Source organism: Morone saxatilis, unplaced genomic scaffold (assembly GCF_004916995.1).
Source record: "Morone saxatilis isolate NCDOM2014 unplaced genomic scaffold, NCSU_SB_2.0 Contig8, whole genome shotgun sequence".
Taxonomy (NCBI): domain Eukaryota; kingdom Metazoa; phylum Chordata; class Actinopteri; family Moronidae; genus Morone; species Morone saxatilis.
Genome location: NW_023340257.1, coordinates 11,315,305 through 11,330,063, shown reverse-complemented (window position 1 = coordinate 11,330,063; position 14,759 = coordinate 11,315,305). Strand labels below are relative to the sequence as shown.

The 14,759-nt window shown below is 44.2% G+C and overlaps 2 protein-coding genes across 2 annotated transcripts in view; one reads left to right on the top strand and one right to left on the bottom strand.

Moving 5' to 3' along the window:
- baz1b (bromodomain adjacent to zinc finger domain, 1B) overlaps nt 1-6,829 on the top strand; it is a 32,376-nt gene extending 25,547 nt beyond the window's left edge. Inside the window, exons 22-23 of the mRNA XM_035680440.1 lie at nt 5,281-5,336; nt 6,513-6,829. Of these exons, the coding sequence (XP_035536333.1) occupies nt 5,281-5,336; nt 6,513-6,829 (373 nt within the window). The remainder of the gene's footprint in view (nt 1-5,280; nt 5,337-6,512) is intronic.
- Nucleotides 6,830-8,338: 1,509 nt separating this feature from the next.
- fzd9b (frizzled class receptor 9b) lies at nt 8,339-11,176 on the bottom strand. Its single transcript, XM_035680231.1, has one exon. The coding sequence runs from the start codon at nt 10,635-10,637 to the stop codon at nt 8,880-8,882; it is 1,758 nt and encodes a 585-aa protein (XP_035536124.1). The 5' UTR covers nt 10,638-11,176; the 3' UTR covers nt 8,339-8,879.
- Nucleotides 11,177-14,759: the final 3,583 nt, after the last annotated feature.

Sequence of the window (14,759 nt, the reverse complement as noted above, 5' to 3'; positions counted from 1 at the left end):
GCGGTTCAACATGGCGGACTGAATGGAAGTTGAACCGCAGCTGGTGTAGATAAAAATGACTCATTCTAAGGTAACAAAAACACAACAATTCCAATATTCAGGTGATTATACACTAATGAAAAACCTAAAGAATATAATATTACCTTTTTCTGACAGTAGTTCCTAAATACTACACACTGGACCTTTAAAGATTTACATGTTTATAAGTAACCAGCAGACTTGGGACTGAGTGCCATAGGCAAGATGTTGGAGAGATGGACGAAACTGATGATTTTGGTGTTTGCATGGGATTTACTGACAGAAAAAAATCTCTAAATTGTCCAATCTGACAAATCATCACGGATGATAAAACATGTGGCGTTTGAGAGAAGGGGGATTTTTGGCTAAAATTAACGATGCACACTTTTCTAATGAGTAAGCCCTGTTTAGTCCTGTTTGGCTGTGTTGTGGAAACCATGCTGGAGCATGGAGCACCTGGCCCAGTTGGGTTCTGGTTTGGGGCTATAGGCCGGCCCCACTAATAGGCACTTGAGCCCCCCCACATCCGCCTAGTACCATGTTCCACTTAATGAGGCTCTACTCTGGGCTGTAAACAAGCCCAGATGCAACCCCAAAACACACACAGGAAATGTCTCATGACCATAACAACACAAGGATCCTGCCAGCTCATGCATGATGGGGTGTGAACAGGAAGGCTGATCCGTGCAGGTTTTCTCCCTCTCTGCTCCACAAGCAGTTATTATCCTGAGGGAAAGGGCTGCATGTGGTACTGCTGCTCCAGCTCTCGCTCTGCATGCCAAATCCTCACCGGCCGCCAAGATCATCACAGACCGCTGCCTCGCTCCTTTTCCACAGCCTACAGTTACAGTATGTACACAAACCACAGTTTATTCAGCACTGTGCTGGACCTGGCATGTCAGCTTTGACACGCCACAATAGGAACAATGTCTGCTTCCACACAAAGAGTATCTCTCATGCAACAAGGTTTTTATTTTACTTGTAGGGGGGCTGAGACCTTGACAAAAGGTCCAGTGTTAGAGTGAGTGTGGCCCCAGCTGGTTCCCTTTACTACACAGACTGGCTAATGTACAGTGATCAGCCTGAGTCAACAGTCCTGGCCGGAAAAAGGGCTTAATTGATGATGGGAAACTTTTTGGCTAAATGTGTTTGAACTGCCCCGAAATGTCCCATTGAATATTCTGTCATTTTGTTCACAAAATACAAAAAAACCCTGGACAACCTCAGCAAACACTTACACTTTGTTCAAAAAACACAAACGTGAGTTAATTAACATCTTTATTTGGAGAAAGCAAGAACAGAAACCAGGACTAAAGAGTAGTTTCCACTGGTGATACGATGAGGACACTCTCCACACACACACACACACACACACAAACACACACAGCTTCTCCTTAATTAGCCAATTACATCCCCCCCTTACAAACCTTTGAGCTGGTTCACAAAGGACTTTTATACCTTTAGTTTAGACAGTCTGGTGGAGTAAAATCACTCCTCTGTTTCAGACTACTACACGGGTTACACTCACTTAGTCACTTGTCTACTGTAAGTGCACAGGAGTAAAGGTTACCTTTAAAGGAATAGATCGACATTATATACTTATTGGCTTCCTTTCTGGGAGTTAGATGAGAAGATACCATTCCCATGTCTGTTAGATATACAAGACTACAGCCAGCAGCAGGTTAGCGTAGCTTAGCAGAAAGACTGGCAACAAGGGGAAACAGCTAGCCTGGTTAAAAACGTCCTCTAAAGCTAGTTAATTTATATGTTATACATTATTTATTTTATTTGTACAGAAAGCAAGCACACATAACCTTCTGTAAAACTGCAACTCAGGTTTTTGTACCTTTGGATAAAGCCAGGCTGGTTGTTTCAGCCTTTCCCAGTATTTAGTCGACTGGGGCTTCATATTTAGTGTAAAGGTATTAGATTGTTACTGATCAATCTTTTATTGAACTCTTGGAAAGAAAGCAAATATGTTTCCCAAATAATTTTGGGAAATATGCTTATTCACTTTCTTGCAGAGTTCAATGATGGTTTGTATGCTAAATATGAAGAAAGCAAACAAGCGTAATTCCCAAAATGTCAAACTATTTTTAAACTAAACATTTGTTAAAAAACTAATTTTCTATCAATGTAAATGAGATTAATTTCATGTAATTATTGGCTTATATAGTCTGTAAAAACTGAGTGACTCACAGCAGGTATATTACAAGTGATTAAAGGCAGCATCAGAACCAGCAGTGCTACAGTGCCAAGTTTGCAGAACGCACATCATCTGGAAACTTCATGAATCAAGACAGTCAATATGAAACACAACCAAGCCAAAAAAAAAGAGCGAAAAAAGGCAGACAAGAACAAACTTCAAAACTCAAAATCAAAGACTGTGAAATGCAACGGAGAATAGCAGATCCTTACCGAGCCTGGGGCCGGGTTGGGAGGGAGGGGATCAGTGCATGTGTGTGGGGGGTGGAGGCGGGTGGGGGGGAGATGTGCCTCCTCTCTGAGAACACAGAGCCGAGGGGTGAGCCTTTGATGGCGGAGCGTGACATGAGCACATTTAGGATGAGGGTGGAGCGGCAGTGTGACAGCAGACACACATGCCAGACGACCCAACCCCAAATGTGAGTGGTTCTGATCCATCCTGACCTGTTGGTAAAACTACGTGTGCCCAAATCCGAACTTGCATCGACTCCCACTTTGTTTTTTAAAAGCTAGACGCAAAAGGGTCGAAGATTTGGGTGCTGAATCTACCCCGCTGTTGGAGTTGTGTGATTGGTTGATCATCCTTTAGTTATTCAGTCAATCGCACAAACAAAACCACAGGGGTTTAAAGATGTTCAGGAGGGCCAGAGTGGGTTTCAGGGCCGAGCTTAGACTCCCACATCCTGTCCTTTTCCACTCCCTCCCTTTAGAGTGTTTCTAAAAGCAGTCCTTGCATGGGTTTGTGTTCTTTGTTGATGCTGTTTTCACATTTTTTTTTCGTCCTTTGTAACTCCTGCTCCCTCTCTTTTTCTCCGGGGAGAGACTCTTTGGTACAAGAGATTAGAGCGGGTGCTGCCTAGCAACTGAATAAAAATGGCAGCTACAAAAGGGGCGCTCTCACTCTCCAACGTCTGACCTACATAATCCCGAGCCTCTGATCGTGCAACATAACAACATGATGAAAGGCCTGCTGTGATTTAACCCTCAAACAAATACTTGCCATCACTGACCCCTTGGCTCAAAGAGCAATCTCGCCTGCTGCAGAACACCAAAGGGTGACTTCTGAAATCTTGACGGTGCCTAATTAGAAAGGAAGAAGAGGCCGCGAACACCATTGGAAATGAGATGAATGTATTTGAGGAGATGGCAGCAGAGTGGCAAAGGAGATTAACAGTGATCACAGCAATGCTGTTGGCTTCAGAGAGCGAGAGCGAGCGGCGGAACCTCCCTCTGTTCACTGATTCATCTCTCCTTCAGCCACAGGCAGACGGAGCACAGGAATGAGTACAGAGGGATGAGAAAGCTTTACTTCTCTGTCTTCTGCTTATTGATCAAAGGACATGAAAAAACACTCTGAAAAAAAGAAGATACAGCAAAAAGCTGGAAACTTTTTCTTGAAACTTTCTCCTCCTGCACCGTGTTCTTAATATAATCTGCCTGGCCTTTACTCTTCCTCGTTACCTACAGCTTTCATCTGCACCCGTTTTGACCTGTCTGCAACTTTTTCACGTAACTTTACAATCAATGCGTTCAGTCACTGTAGGAAGTAGATCTTGGTGCCATCAATGATTCTAAGTGCATCTTTTCCAAATAAACACCTTAAAACGTTGATGAAGTGTTGAGCAGTGTGACTCAGACAGTATCAGGCAATGAAATCCACACAACTTTGCTATAATGTAAAATTTTGACTTTCTTCTTTTGGTTTGCACTTCATTTAACCTTCTGCTTTTGGTCTAAAATGCATTTATTTTGCTTTATAGCCCTCTCTATTATTTCTGAACATTGTTATGTGGAAGCTACTCAAGCAGTCTTTTCACAAACCTTTCATTTACTCTTTATAATGGCACCAACGTCGTCCCTGATTGTAAGTTTACTGTTGTTGTTTTTGTCTACTCTGCACCTCTTGCAGGTCTGACTGTCCTTGAAGAGGCATCCTTACTCTGTTGCTATGTTTTTCCACCCCCATTAAAGGGTTTATTTTCTTTTTAAGAGTTTCTCCTTATCCAGCACTTTGAGGGTCGAGGGTTTAAGGATAGTAGGGGGTCATACGCTGCACAGATCGTTAAGCCCTTTGATGGTGATTTGTGATTTTGGGCTATATGAATAAAACTAACTTTGATTAATTCATTTAGTTAATTCAAGTTCAAATCTTCTTTTTGAGTGCTTCTTGGCGAATGTTTAATTAAAAGTTCATTCTGATTTAAATTCAAAAGGACTTTCCTTCCAGTGATATTCATGTCTTCACTCCCGTTTTATACCAAGATGAAAGGATGAAGTCTGGAAACTGAAACTGAAGTTTTTTGGAAGTTAAATCCATCAGGTCAGCTCAAGTACAGTTAGAGTCTTTTATCCACACTGCAGAACACATCAATATTAACTGATGAGTCTATTATTGAGCCTCAGTGTCTCAAAATCTGCTAGAGGTGTAAAGTTATTTCCAATAAACTATCTTGAATTAACATTCTCTTGATACCGGTGCAGCAGTTCGCCTTATTTGCCAGTCTTGTGTTGAGATAATGACACCCATGTCTAGAAAACAACAGAATTATCTCAACCCAGGAAGAAGAATAAATCCTGAAAGAGAGATTGAGTGGGAAAGAGTGAAAGAGAGTTTTGATTCATCTAATTGTATATAAACTCCTGGTGGACGTGTTGCCGTTGATTAGACAACATGTTATTCTGAATAGAATAAAAAAGCTTTTCTTCTTTCTTTTCTTTTCTTCCTCTGCAGGGCTTTGAAATTCCAAGACGCTGAACAACGCCGCCAATCCTCTGTACTCCAAAACACACTTTTAATCTCTCAGCCTATGCGCTTTCATTTCATGGACGTGATAGATGCTGCACAAATATTTCAGCTGCTGTATCTCTTCAGACACTTGACACGGTATCCTCACTTTCAACAAAAAAAAAAAAAAACGGAAACCAAATTCTCAAACTCGCCTGTGCAAGTTTTTTTACCTCGCCGTGTAAATGTTTATGTCTGCACAACGTTATGAGTCAGCATGTGTGTGTGTGTGCAATTGTGATTTCATGTGTGTTTGTGTCTTGCTCTAACAGGCGAGACGGCAGCGGCGTATACTGGGTGTCTGATTGGAGTCCGGTTGCGAGGAGTGGTGAGCTGTGTGAACTCTGGTGCTCTCTGACTGCCGCATTTTCATGGAAAGCATCTCTTTGGGGGCCTGCAGGTTTTCAATACGCTCATTTACACATCAAAACAGCACAGGAAAGGGATAGTGCTCAAGGGGGGTGAGGGACTGCAGAAGGAGGGAGGGCAGGGTAATGAAGGATGCTTTATTTTCTCTTTTTTCCCCCCTCAGGGCTGGGCAAGGGTTTAAGTCTATGAGGGAGGCGCATTGATGCCATAATGATCGCCTTTAATCAGACCCATGACCAGATGGAGGGATTTCTCCTCAGCAGACAAAAACATGGTGTCAGCAGCTAAAGCGGGAAGGTGTTTTTACGCCTTTCTATAAAAAACAAATTGTACAAATCCTATGTAAAGAGACCTGTTCTGTGTTGCTTTAGAATCAATAAATACACGCTCGGGCTCACAGTCAACACAATGAAATATTCCTGTGAAAACTATAGGGAAAAGTGTTGCCTTTTCTGGGAGTAGTCTCACTTCTGGCCCAGACAAACTTGCTGCTCAGTGCGACTGACACTATTTAACCTCCTGAGCCAGAAGAAGAAAAACAGCACGAAGGCTCAGCCAAACTAAATCTTTCGAGCAAGGCCGAGCTTACTTACTCCTGAAATTTGGACATTACTGGAAGACGGGGTGGGGTCTTCTTCGAAACAAGCTCGGTGTTGATTGGCTGCCGCTGCTCCGGCACTGCAGACCTCAGGTGTGTGTGCGTGCGTGTGTGAAGGGAAGGTGTTCCTGGCAGCCACAACTCTGGCGCCAAAGGAACCACAGCTCAAACAAACTCTGTTTTTGGAATGAACCTTTCTTTCTTGCCTCTATCTGAAGCAATGTGTGCTGTGTGATTCCTTTCCTCTGCGAGAAGAGAAGGAGCTAAAAATAGCTGTCAGTGACCTGGAAATGCAGCGATAGAATTCATATTTGTGGAAAAAGAAACAGAGCAAAGACATCCTGTTGCTGCTGTAACAAGTAATTTGTGTTGACCTTTGTAATTTTTCTTAGTCGTATTCAGCAATACATGGAAAAATAAAAAAAATAAATGCAGAAAGGGCAAGAAAGTGAGAAAAAAAAAGAAATGCTGAGAAGGGAAAAGCTGCAGAAGACAAATTGCCCTCTGTACTACCCCCATGTCCTTAACCCTCTGCAGCTACCTACTTCCTATCTAATCAGTGCAGCTCAGCGCAGGTGGGACAAGCTGGTTTGTGTCTCACACAGCAAGTGTTCGGCCTCTCCAGGTCATGTCACTGGAGTGTAAACTGGGGAGGAAGCACGCGCCCCCGTTCAGGCGCCCATGAACTGGAACATGTGGCTGAAACACCACCAGCCGAGTCTCTGGCTGAGAGCGCGCTCCAAGCAAAACAGCCCTTTTTAATAGTTAAATGTGATCCACACGGTGTCAGAGTCCAGGACTCGCAGCGCTCGCCTGCCAAGCCATCGACAACGTCTACAATGGCTGAGCAATGAAAACAAAACCAAAAAAAAAGGGGAGGATGTTAGTAGTTAACCCACATGTTGTTCTGCAGGAGGAAGGAATAAGTAATTTAAGTTAACTCAGGCGTTGCACAGTGCATAGTGGAAACGTGGTTAATTTACTACAGAGACATAACGCAGCTTTGATTTGGACTGATGTGTGTTTAGTAAATGAATACTAACATGTGCATGGAACAAGCTGTGTAGTACGTGCATCTTATTATAACTCTGCTGGAACCGCAAATGGTGGAAAAAAACGAAAACAAAACATCTTTAAACCTCTGGAGATGTCAGCGAGCACACGCCTGCTTCACACTGCGGAGGTTCCAGTAATGTAATGAAAACAAGCTCCTGGTCATCACATTTTTTCCATGCTATCACTCCCATGTGCTGCTGTTGCTGCTGCTGCTGGTGACACAGCACACAATTACACACACACACACAGACATAATAATCAATTTCACTTCTGTCAAACATTGTAATTTCCACTGTGTTTTGCTTTATGTGAAACGACTTGCTGTGTGTGGCTGTAATTTACGTTGGCACTTAAATTGTTAAAGTCCCGTAATGTAAAAGCTATTTATTTTCACTTTTTTATGGACCATCTGAGAACATGGTGGCTCTTGTGCATCATAAAATGCACTTTATTACTGAAACGTTGGTTGCAGGATCCCAAACTTAGGGTATTTATTTAATGAAAATAACGTTATGCACACTTTTTCTCTGCATCCGTCAGTGATTATTTATGCCTGATGGTAGCTCTTCAAGAATTAATGATGCATTGTTTCTCCAGCCAAAACAAAAGGCCTTGCAGTGAAACAAATTCAAACATTTAAACACGGAAATTTGGATCTTTTGAAAAAAAAAAACGGAATTCCCTTTAATTTATCCCAGAAATATAAATTCAGAGCCACAAACCACACATGAACTTTAATATTAAGTTAATAATCCATCTACTCAATGAGCAGACCGCAGTTTTGAGTGCCTGTGCTCAACTTAACTCTGCCAGTGAAACCACGCAATGAGGCTGAAATCCACTTCAGATTTGTCCTCTCACATCAAAGTGCTCCGTGTTTGCACGGGGATCAAATGGAGCAGCGAGAGGGCAACAACACCGATTCTACGCAAGGATTAAAACTGCCATTAATTAAATATATTCCTCCGCAAACCGCTCCTGCATTTTAAAGGAGATGATGCAAACATTAATACTTGCCACGGATTGTCACTCTATTCATCAGCGATTCTCTTTGAGGATTATTGTCGGGGACGCCTCCGGGATGTGGAGCACGCACTTGGAAGACAACGCGTTTGGCAGGGAGTTCTCGCGAGTGGAAAAAAATAAAAAAAAGCCTGAATCCCAGGAGAAGAATGGCAGGAAAATCAGGAAAACAAGACTGAAATGAGCAATCGTTTGTGACTATTAAATGTGAAACAGTTTAAGACGGTTAAAATGGTTAAATATTCATTCTAGTGTGAGGCGGTTACCAAAATGACAACAGGAAGTGAAGATGCTCAACATGAATTCCACAAGATTTATTATCCTCCAGGAGGCCAGAACCAGAGTTCTTATAAAAGGCACTTAATTTCCCTTTACCTTTTTAATAAATGCATCTAAACAAACACATCTGAGAAGAGCAAACTTTAAATTAAATATATTTACAATAAATAAAACATTTATACAGATTTATACAGTTGATCGTGCCACTCTCAGGGAGGAGACAGACTATTTCCCGTAACAGTCTTCTTCTTTAATCTTTATTTTTGCTTTGAAGCACTGCGCATGTCCACGGCACAGATGAAACAGAAACATGTGGATAACAATACTGAACACTTCCCTTTATGCACTGAATACTGTTTATAGATAGTTTCTCATAGTGAGTCCGTCCCGACCTGTGTGTCCCTTGGCAGCAGCAGAGCAGTCACTGACAGTTCACTTCAACTTCTCACAAAGTCTTTAGCAGCTCCTTACTCAGGGCGTAAGTGTGTGTGTGTGTTTATCAGTGTGCAGGTGTGTGTGTGTGTGTGTGTGTGTCCCGCCTCCCTCTCAGACGTGCGTGGGGTTGTCTGAGTGCAGGTCCGTCTTGGCCATGTGCAGAACCACCGCAGGAGATTTGTAGTGGCAGTGTGTGCTGCCGCAGCTGACGCCGCTGCAGGGCTTCCTGCTTCTAGTCCTGTCCGTCAGCTTCCTGCTGCACAGGCCCTGCCAGGTCTGCAGGGTCTTCGAGCTCCACACCCACACCCCGCTGGTGATGCCGACCACCAGCGACATGAAGATCTTCAGCATGAACACGGCCACCGTGGGCACGGACGTGTGCAGCGAGCAGTCGCTGCTGAGCCCGTTGAACGAGCCGCACTTCACCTGCAGCCCCCTCAGCTTCCAGTAGTCCATGTTCAGCCTCTCGTAGAAGTAGCAGACGATGACGCAGGTGGCCGGCACCGTGTAGAGGATGGAGTAGATGCCGATCTTCACCATGAGCTTCTCCAGCTTCTCCGTGTTGGTGCCCTCCGTCTTCATCACCTTGCGGATGTGGAAGAGAGCCACGAAGCCGGTGAGGATGAAGGAGGTGCCGATGATCAGGTAGCAGGACAGCGGGATGAGCACGAAGCCGGTGAGCGCCCCCGAGTCCATGCTCCCCACGTAGCACAGCCCGGTCAGCTCGTCTCCAGCCACCTTCCTCATTGTGAGGATGACGATGGTCTTGAGAGCGGGAATGCCCCAGGCGGCCATGTGGAAGTAGTTGCTGTGGGCTTCGATGGCCTCGTGGCCCCACTTCTTCCCCGCGGCGAGGAACCAGGTGAGGGTGAGGATGACCCACCAGATGGACGAGGCCATGCCGAAATAGTAGAGGATGAGGAAGACGATGGTGCAGCCCGTCGACTCCAGACCTTCCTGGATGATGTAGAGCTCGCCGTTCTCCCGGTCGCAGGCGATGTTCTCGGCCCCGGCCACCGAGCGGATGATGAAGGCCACGGAGTAGACGTTGTAGCACATGGAGAGGAAGATGATGGGACGCTCGGGGTACTGGAAGCGGTGAGGCTCCAGGAGGAAGGTCAGGACGGTGAAGGCGGTGGAGACAAAGCAGAGGACCGACCACACCGTCATCCAGATGAAGGCGAAGTCCTTGTCCTGCCTGGACCAGAAGACGTCGACGGCAGGGGAGCAGCGCGGCGCACACGACTGGCTCTTCTCCACAAACTGGAACTTGTCCGGGTTCTCGCAGGAACCCATGTTCCCCGGAGATCGCCCGCCGCTGGAGCCCGGCTGCCGGGGGCGAGGGGGCACCGGGAGCATGCCCTCGCCCTTCTTGCCCTCCGTCCTGGTCTCGTTCTCGGGGGCCTCCATGCACAGGGCGTTGGGGTCGTTCCTGGTGGGCAGCTTGGAGCAGTCGAGCGAGTCCGGCCAGGTGTAGCTGAACTTCTTCATGATGGGGGCGCACCTCTCCCTGGCCTGCTCACACATGGGTCTGCAGGCGGGGATGGAGGTCGACACTTTGTCCGTGCACATGGGGGCGTACAGGGAGCAGAGGAAGAAGCGGAGGTGCACATCGCAGCCGTAAGCCACCAGAGGGGCGAACTCGTTCAGCTTGATGGCAGCCTCCTTCTGGTCGTCGTGGTCCATGAAGTTGGGCATCCGGGTCAGGTTGTAGCCGATCCCCTCGCACATGGGGATCACGATGGGCTCGCACTTGGCCGGTCTGCCTCGCTCCAGGTCGTAGGAGCCGATCTCAAAGCTGGAGCCCGAAATCACCAGCAGACACCACAGGAAAATCACCAGCTGCAGCGGACAGCCATCCATGCTCATTGTTTTGGTCAACACGCCGAGCCCTGTCTTCTAGAAATGAGCATGAACAGTCAGAAACACGGTGCTGGTGCCTGGTGGGTTACAGAGAGAGCCCCGTTATTTCCCCATGGCGAAGGCAGGTCCAAGTGTTCCCGTTACCGCTCCGTTAAGAGGGTGGATAAAAAAAAAACCCCTCCGAAAACAGAAAGTAGAGAAGTGTTCAGTTCTTCGGGTCTTGAATTAAAACGATTAATCCCACAGACAGTCGAGGTAAAGGTCCGCGACTGAGACGTGACAGTCGGAAACTTCGACAAACAATGGAGGAAAAAAAAACCATCAAAAATCAAACCGCCGAGAGCTCAGTGGAAGTCCTCAAACCGACCGTTAGCGACCGTTAGCGACCGTTGACTCGCAGCGCGGATCAAAGCGGCCGTTAGCGCCGTTGGTCGCCGGTCCGAAGGAGCGATAATAAAAGAGGAGGAGGTCTGTTTTAGCTGCGACTCTCGTCCGTCTGTCGGCTCCTGCTCCTTCAGTCCTCCGCTTTCAGGCTCGACACTGAAGTTTGAGAGCCGCTCAGTGGGACTCCAGTCAGGGGAGAGACCGAGGGGAGGAGGGGGGTGGGCGCTCCGTGACGCTCACATTTCAACCGGCAGCACCACACAAGGAAAATTATCAGACAGATGCTGGAGGATGGTCAAAATACCTCTGACATTTCTGCTCTCGATTCAGCTCAGACTGTTTTACTTCAGCAAAACAGCAGTGCCACAGTGTAAAACACTCATTTACAGGTTAAAAACAGTGCATTCAAAATGTAAATTTAAAAAGTATTATGAGCAGAAATGTACCTGAAATCTACATTCAGTCGATATTTTCCACACTTCAACTCACTTCACTACAGTTTAGAGGAAAATGCTGTACTTTATTTGACATATAGTTACGCTATAAAGATTTTACATGCATAAACACAATGAGCTTATAAAGCAGTTTAAGGTCGTTCAGATTTGCTCCACCTCCTAGACCGACAACAGTAAAAATGCTACTTAGACACAGACACATCTGTATGAATAATGCAATGATATAATAGAATAAACAGTGTTCAGGGTTATACTTGAGCATGAGCAGGGCCGGCTTTACCTGCTAGGGGACCCGCGGGCAAAAAGTGAGTCGTGGACACCCGATTCACCCTCTCATCTTCACACATTGTACGTTGATTAAATGTAAACATTTATTTAATGATTTGAACCACGTAAGCATAATGACGACTGAAAATAAAGACGCTTATCGCAAAGTGCCGAGCAAAATATGGGGCCACCGAGGGTCAGTGAGTAGCTGCATGGGGCTAGAGTAAAAGTATAGAAGTATAATCAGCAAAACACCTCAAGTATTAATTAAAAGTACTCATAATGTTTACAGCAGAATGGCCCCTGTCGTTATACGATTGGTTATTATTACTGATGCATTAACGTGCAAGTAAAATTTTAGTGTTGTAGCTGTTGTAACGACTTTATATGTGTTGAGTAGTTTTATGTAAATACTTATAAGCTTGTCTTATATTTGTATTTTATACGCTTTTAACTTGCAATGCAAAATGCAGCAATGCAAAACTAACTGTAACTGTTGGATGAATAGAGTAAAAAGTATAAAGTAGCATACAATTGGAAAACTCAAGAGAAAACGCCTCAAAATGGTATTTGTGCAATAGTGAGGAAATGTGATATAAAATGGAACAACTCAAGAAACGTACAAGTATACCTCTGAGTTTTAGGTACAACTAGTCGTTGATAACTGACTATACAGTCAGTTATCAACACAAAGAGTCATATTAACAACCACCACAAATTGATCTGATATTATTATTATCCTTTATTAAGCAATTATAAGAATTACAGAAGAATGTTAAAAGGTGAGGCAACATCTTTCCCCTCTGGATCCATAATAAGAAACCTGCCTTTACTGCTCTGAGTTTCCTCCAGTATAGTTGTAGAAAAAAGCCCACTCCTCTTGTAAAATGATAGTCCCAGAGGTGTTTTACTGTTGCTGACTCATAATTACTCTGTCACCGTTTTCTGCTAATGTTTTCATGCAGTATAATGTGAAACTTTATTGAGCCCTGCTGGATAGTTCTGTAAAACAAAGCTGGTATAGTGGTTTCACTTGCCTTGCTTAAGGACACTTCGGCAGGGGTGGGTGCTTTAAGGGTGAGGGATGGTCTCTCTAAAACACACTAAATCCAGGATGATTTGAATTGGCATTGAAGGATAAAACAGTGCACAGAATCAGGCATAACATGCAACAAATGAATGCAAGGACTATTGTTTCCATCTAGTGGCTGAATGGGGAGAGCCTGCAGCTCCACAGCTGTTGCACTGAGCATTTGATCTTTTCTCAAACAGGGGTGGAACTCAAGGATTTTGGCCTCTCGCCCTACAGGACTGAATTGTCTGTCAACTGCATACTGTCTCTATTAGTCTCTGTGTTAAAACTCTGCTGAAGGCATTTTTGCTTTTGTCTGGCGTGAGAATGGATCAATACTGGCAGAGAAATAACGCCGTGGCCTCTTGCACACAAACTGAAACAAACAAAAGACACTCTTTCTTTTGTTTAAAGGAATAGTTCAACATTTTGGGAAATACACTTACTTGCTTTTTGTTTGTCGAAAGTGAGATGAGACGATCAATACTGGTCTCATGTCTGTATGCTAAATGTAAAAATGTAAACAAACAGCAATTAGCTTGAATGATTGAAAGAGGGGGAAACGGCTAGCTTCTTCTGTCCAAAGGTGCCAAAATCCAACTACCAGCATCTCTAAAACTCACTCATTAACTAACTGTATGTTGTTTCTTTAATCTTTGTACAAATCGTAGTGTGAAAACACATATTTGTTGTTTTATTGTGGGTTTGTGGAGTATTTATTAGCTGTAAAACAACAAATTGTAGTTTTAAGACTTCAGTTTTCACAAACAAACAGTATATAATTAGTTAATTAGCTGGAGGATCCAAGTTAGCTGTCTTTCTGCTAAGCTAAGCTAATCAGCTGCTTCATATTTAGTATAGCGATATGAGAGTGTATCAACCTTATCACCTCAACTCTCAGCAGGAAAATCAAACAAGCATTTTTCCTAAATGGTGAACGATTTCTTTAAGATGACTCCGTCCCACACAGTTTTCATCTTGTTCAATGAGGTGTGAAAACACTCACTTAAATACTGCACTTTGTATTATCAGGCTATAAATTTACTGGTGCCTTATGAAAGGAAATCTTCTCTTCTTATGCTTTCTAGATGACAAATTGAGCTAGATGAAGGCAGTGTGTGCTGCTTTATCAGATCTGGCGTCAGGTAGGAAAAAAAACCGTCAAATTAAGCCAGATCGAGCGGGGGAGGAAATACATTCCAGACTCCGAGATGATATCTCATTGTACGTCAGCGCTGAGGTTTTGGTGAATCAAATAGAAATGCTTTGACTGAAGTTCCATTACTACTCAGCAGCCTCTCCACTTTAACATTTTCAAGTTCACACTTCAAAGACAAGGGGTCACTGGAGAAGACCTGAGTGTGCCCTTAGAAGGCTTCAGATTATTATCGGTCTGATATCTTTCTCCAAGGTAAGCAGCACATATCAGGATGCATTAGTATCCAAGTCATAAAGCCTCTCAAGGTGGGAGCGCTGGTGGAAGAGTTGACCCCGAAAGCAATTTGGATCATAGTTGATCATGTAAGATTTAGTGGCACCTAGCAGTGAAGTTGTAGATTGCAATCATTGGTGGCAGTGAAACTCATGAAGAATGCAAAAGGCCCTATCTACAGCCAGTGTTTGGTTTGTCCGTCCTGGGCTACTGTAGAAATGGTGATCCAAATAGTGGACTCCATAGAAAAACAGCTTATCCTAAGGTAACAAAAACGATTCCTATATTCAGATGATTATACACTAATAAAAACATATGCATGAATATTATGTTTTAATTATACCATGGTCTGGGTGAATACTCGGTTCTGATCGGCTGCTCGGTGTCCATTAATACCTGATGTAGGATCTACTAATGTTCTAAATGAATGCGCTGAAATTAATTGAATAAAAACTAAATCTAGTTAAATATCTCATAAATACATCTCACTACACTGAGTGCAGTCCTTCAGTGGCTCA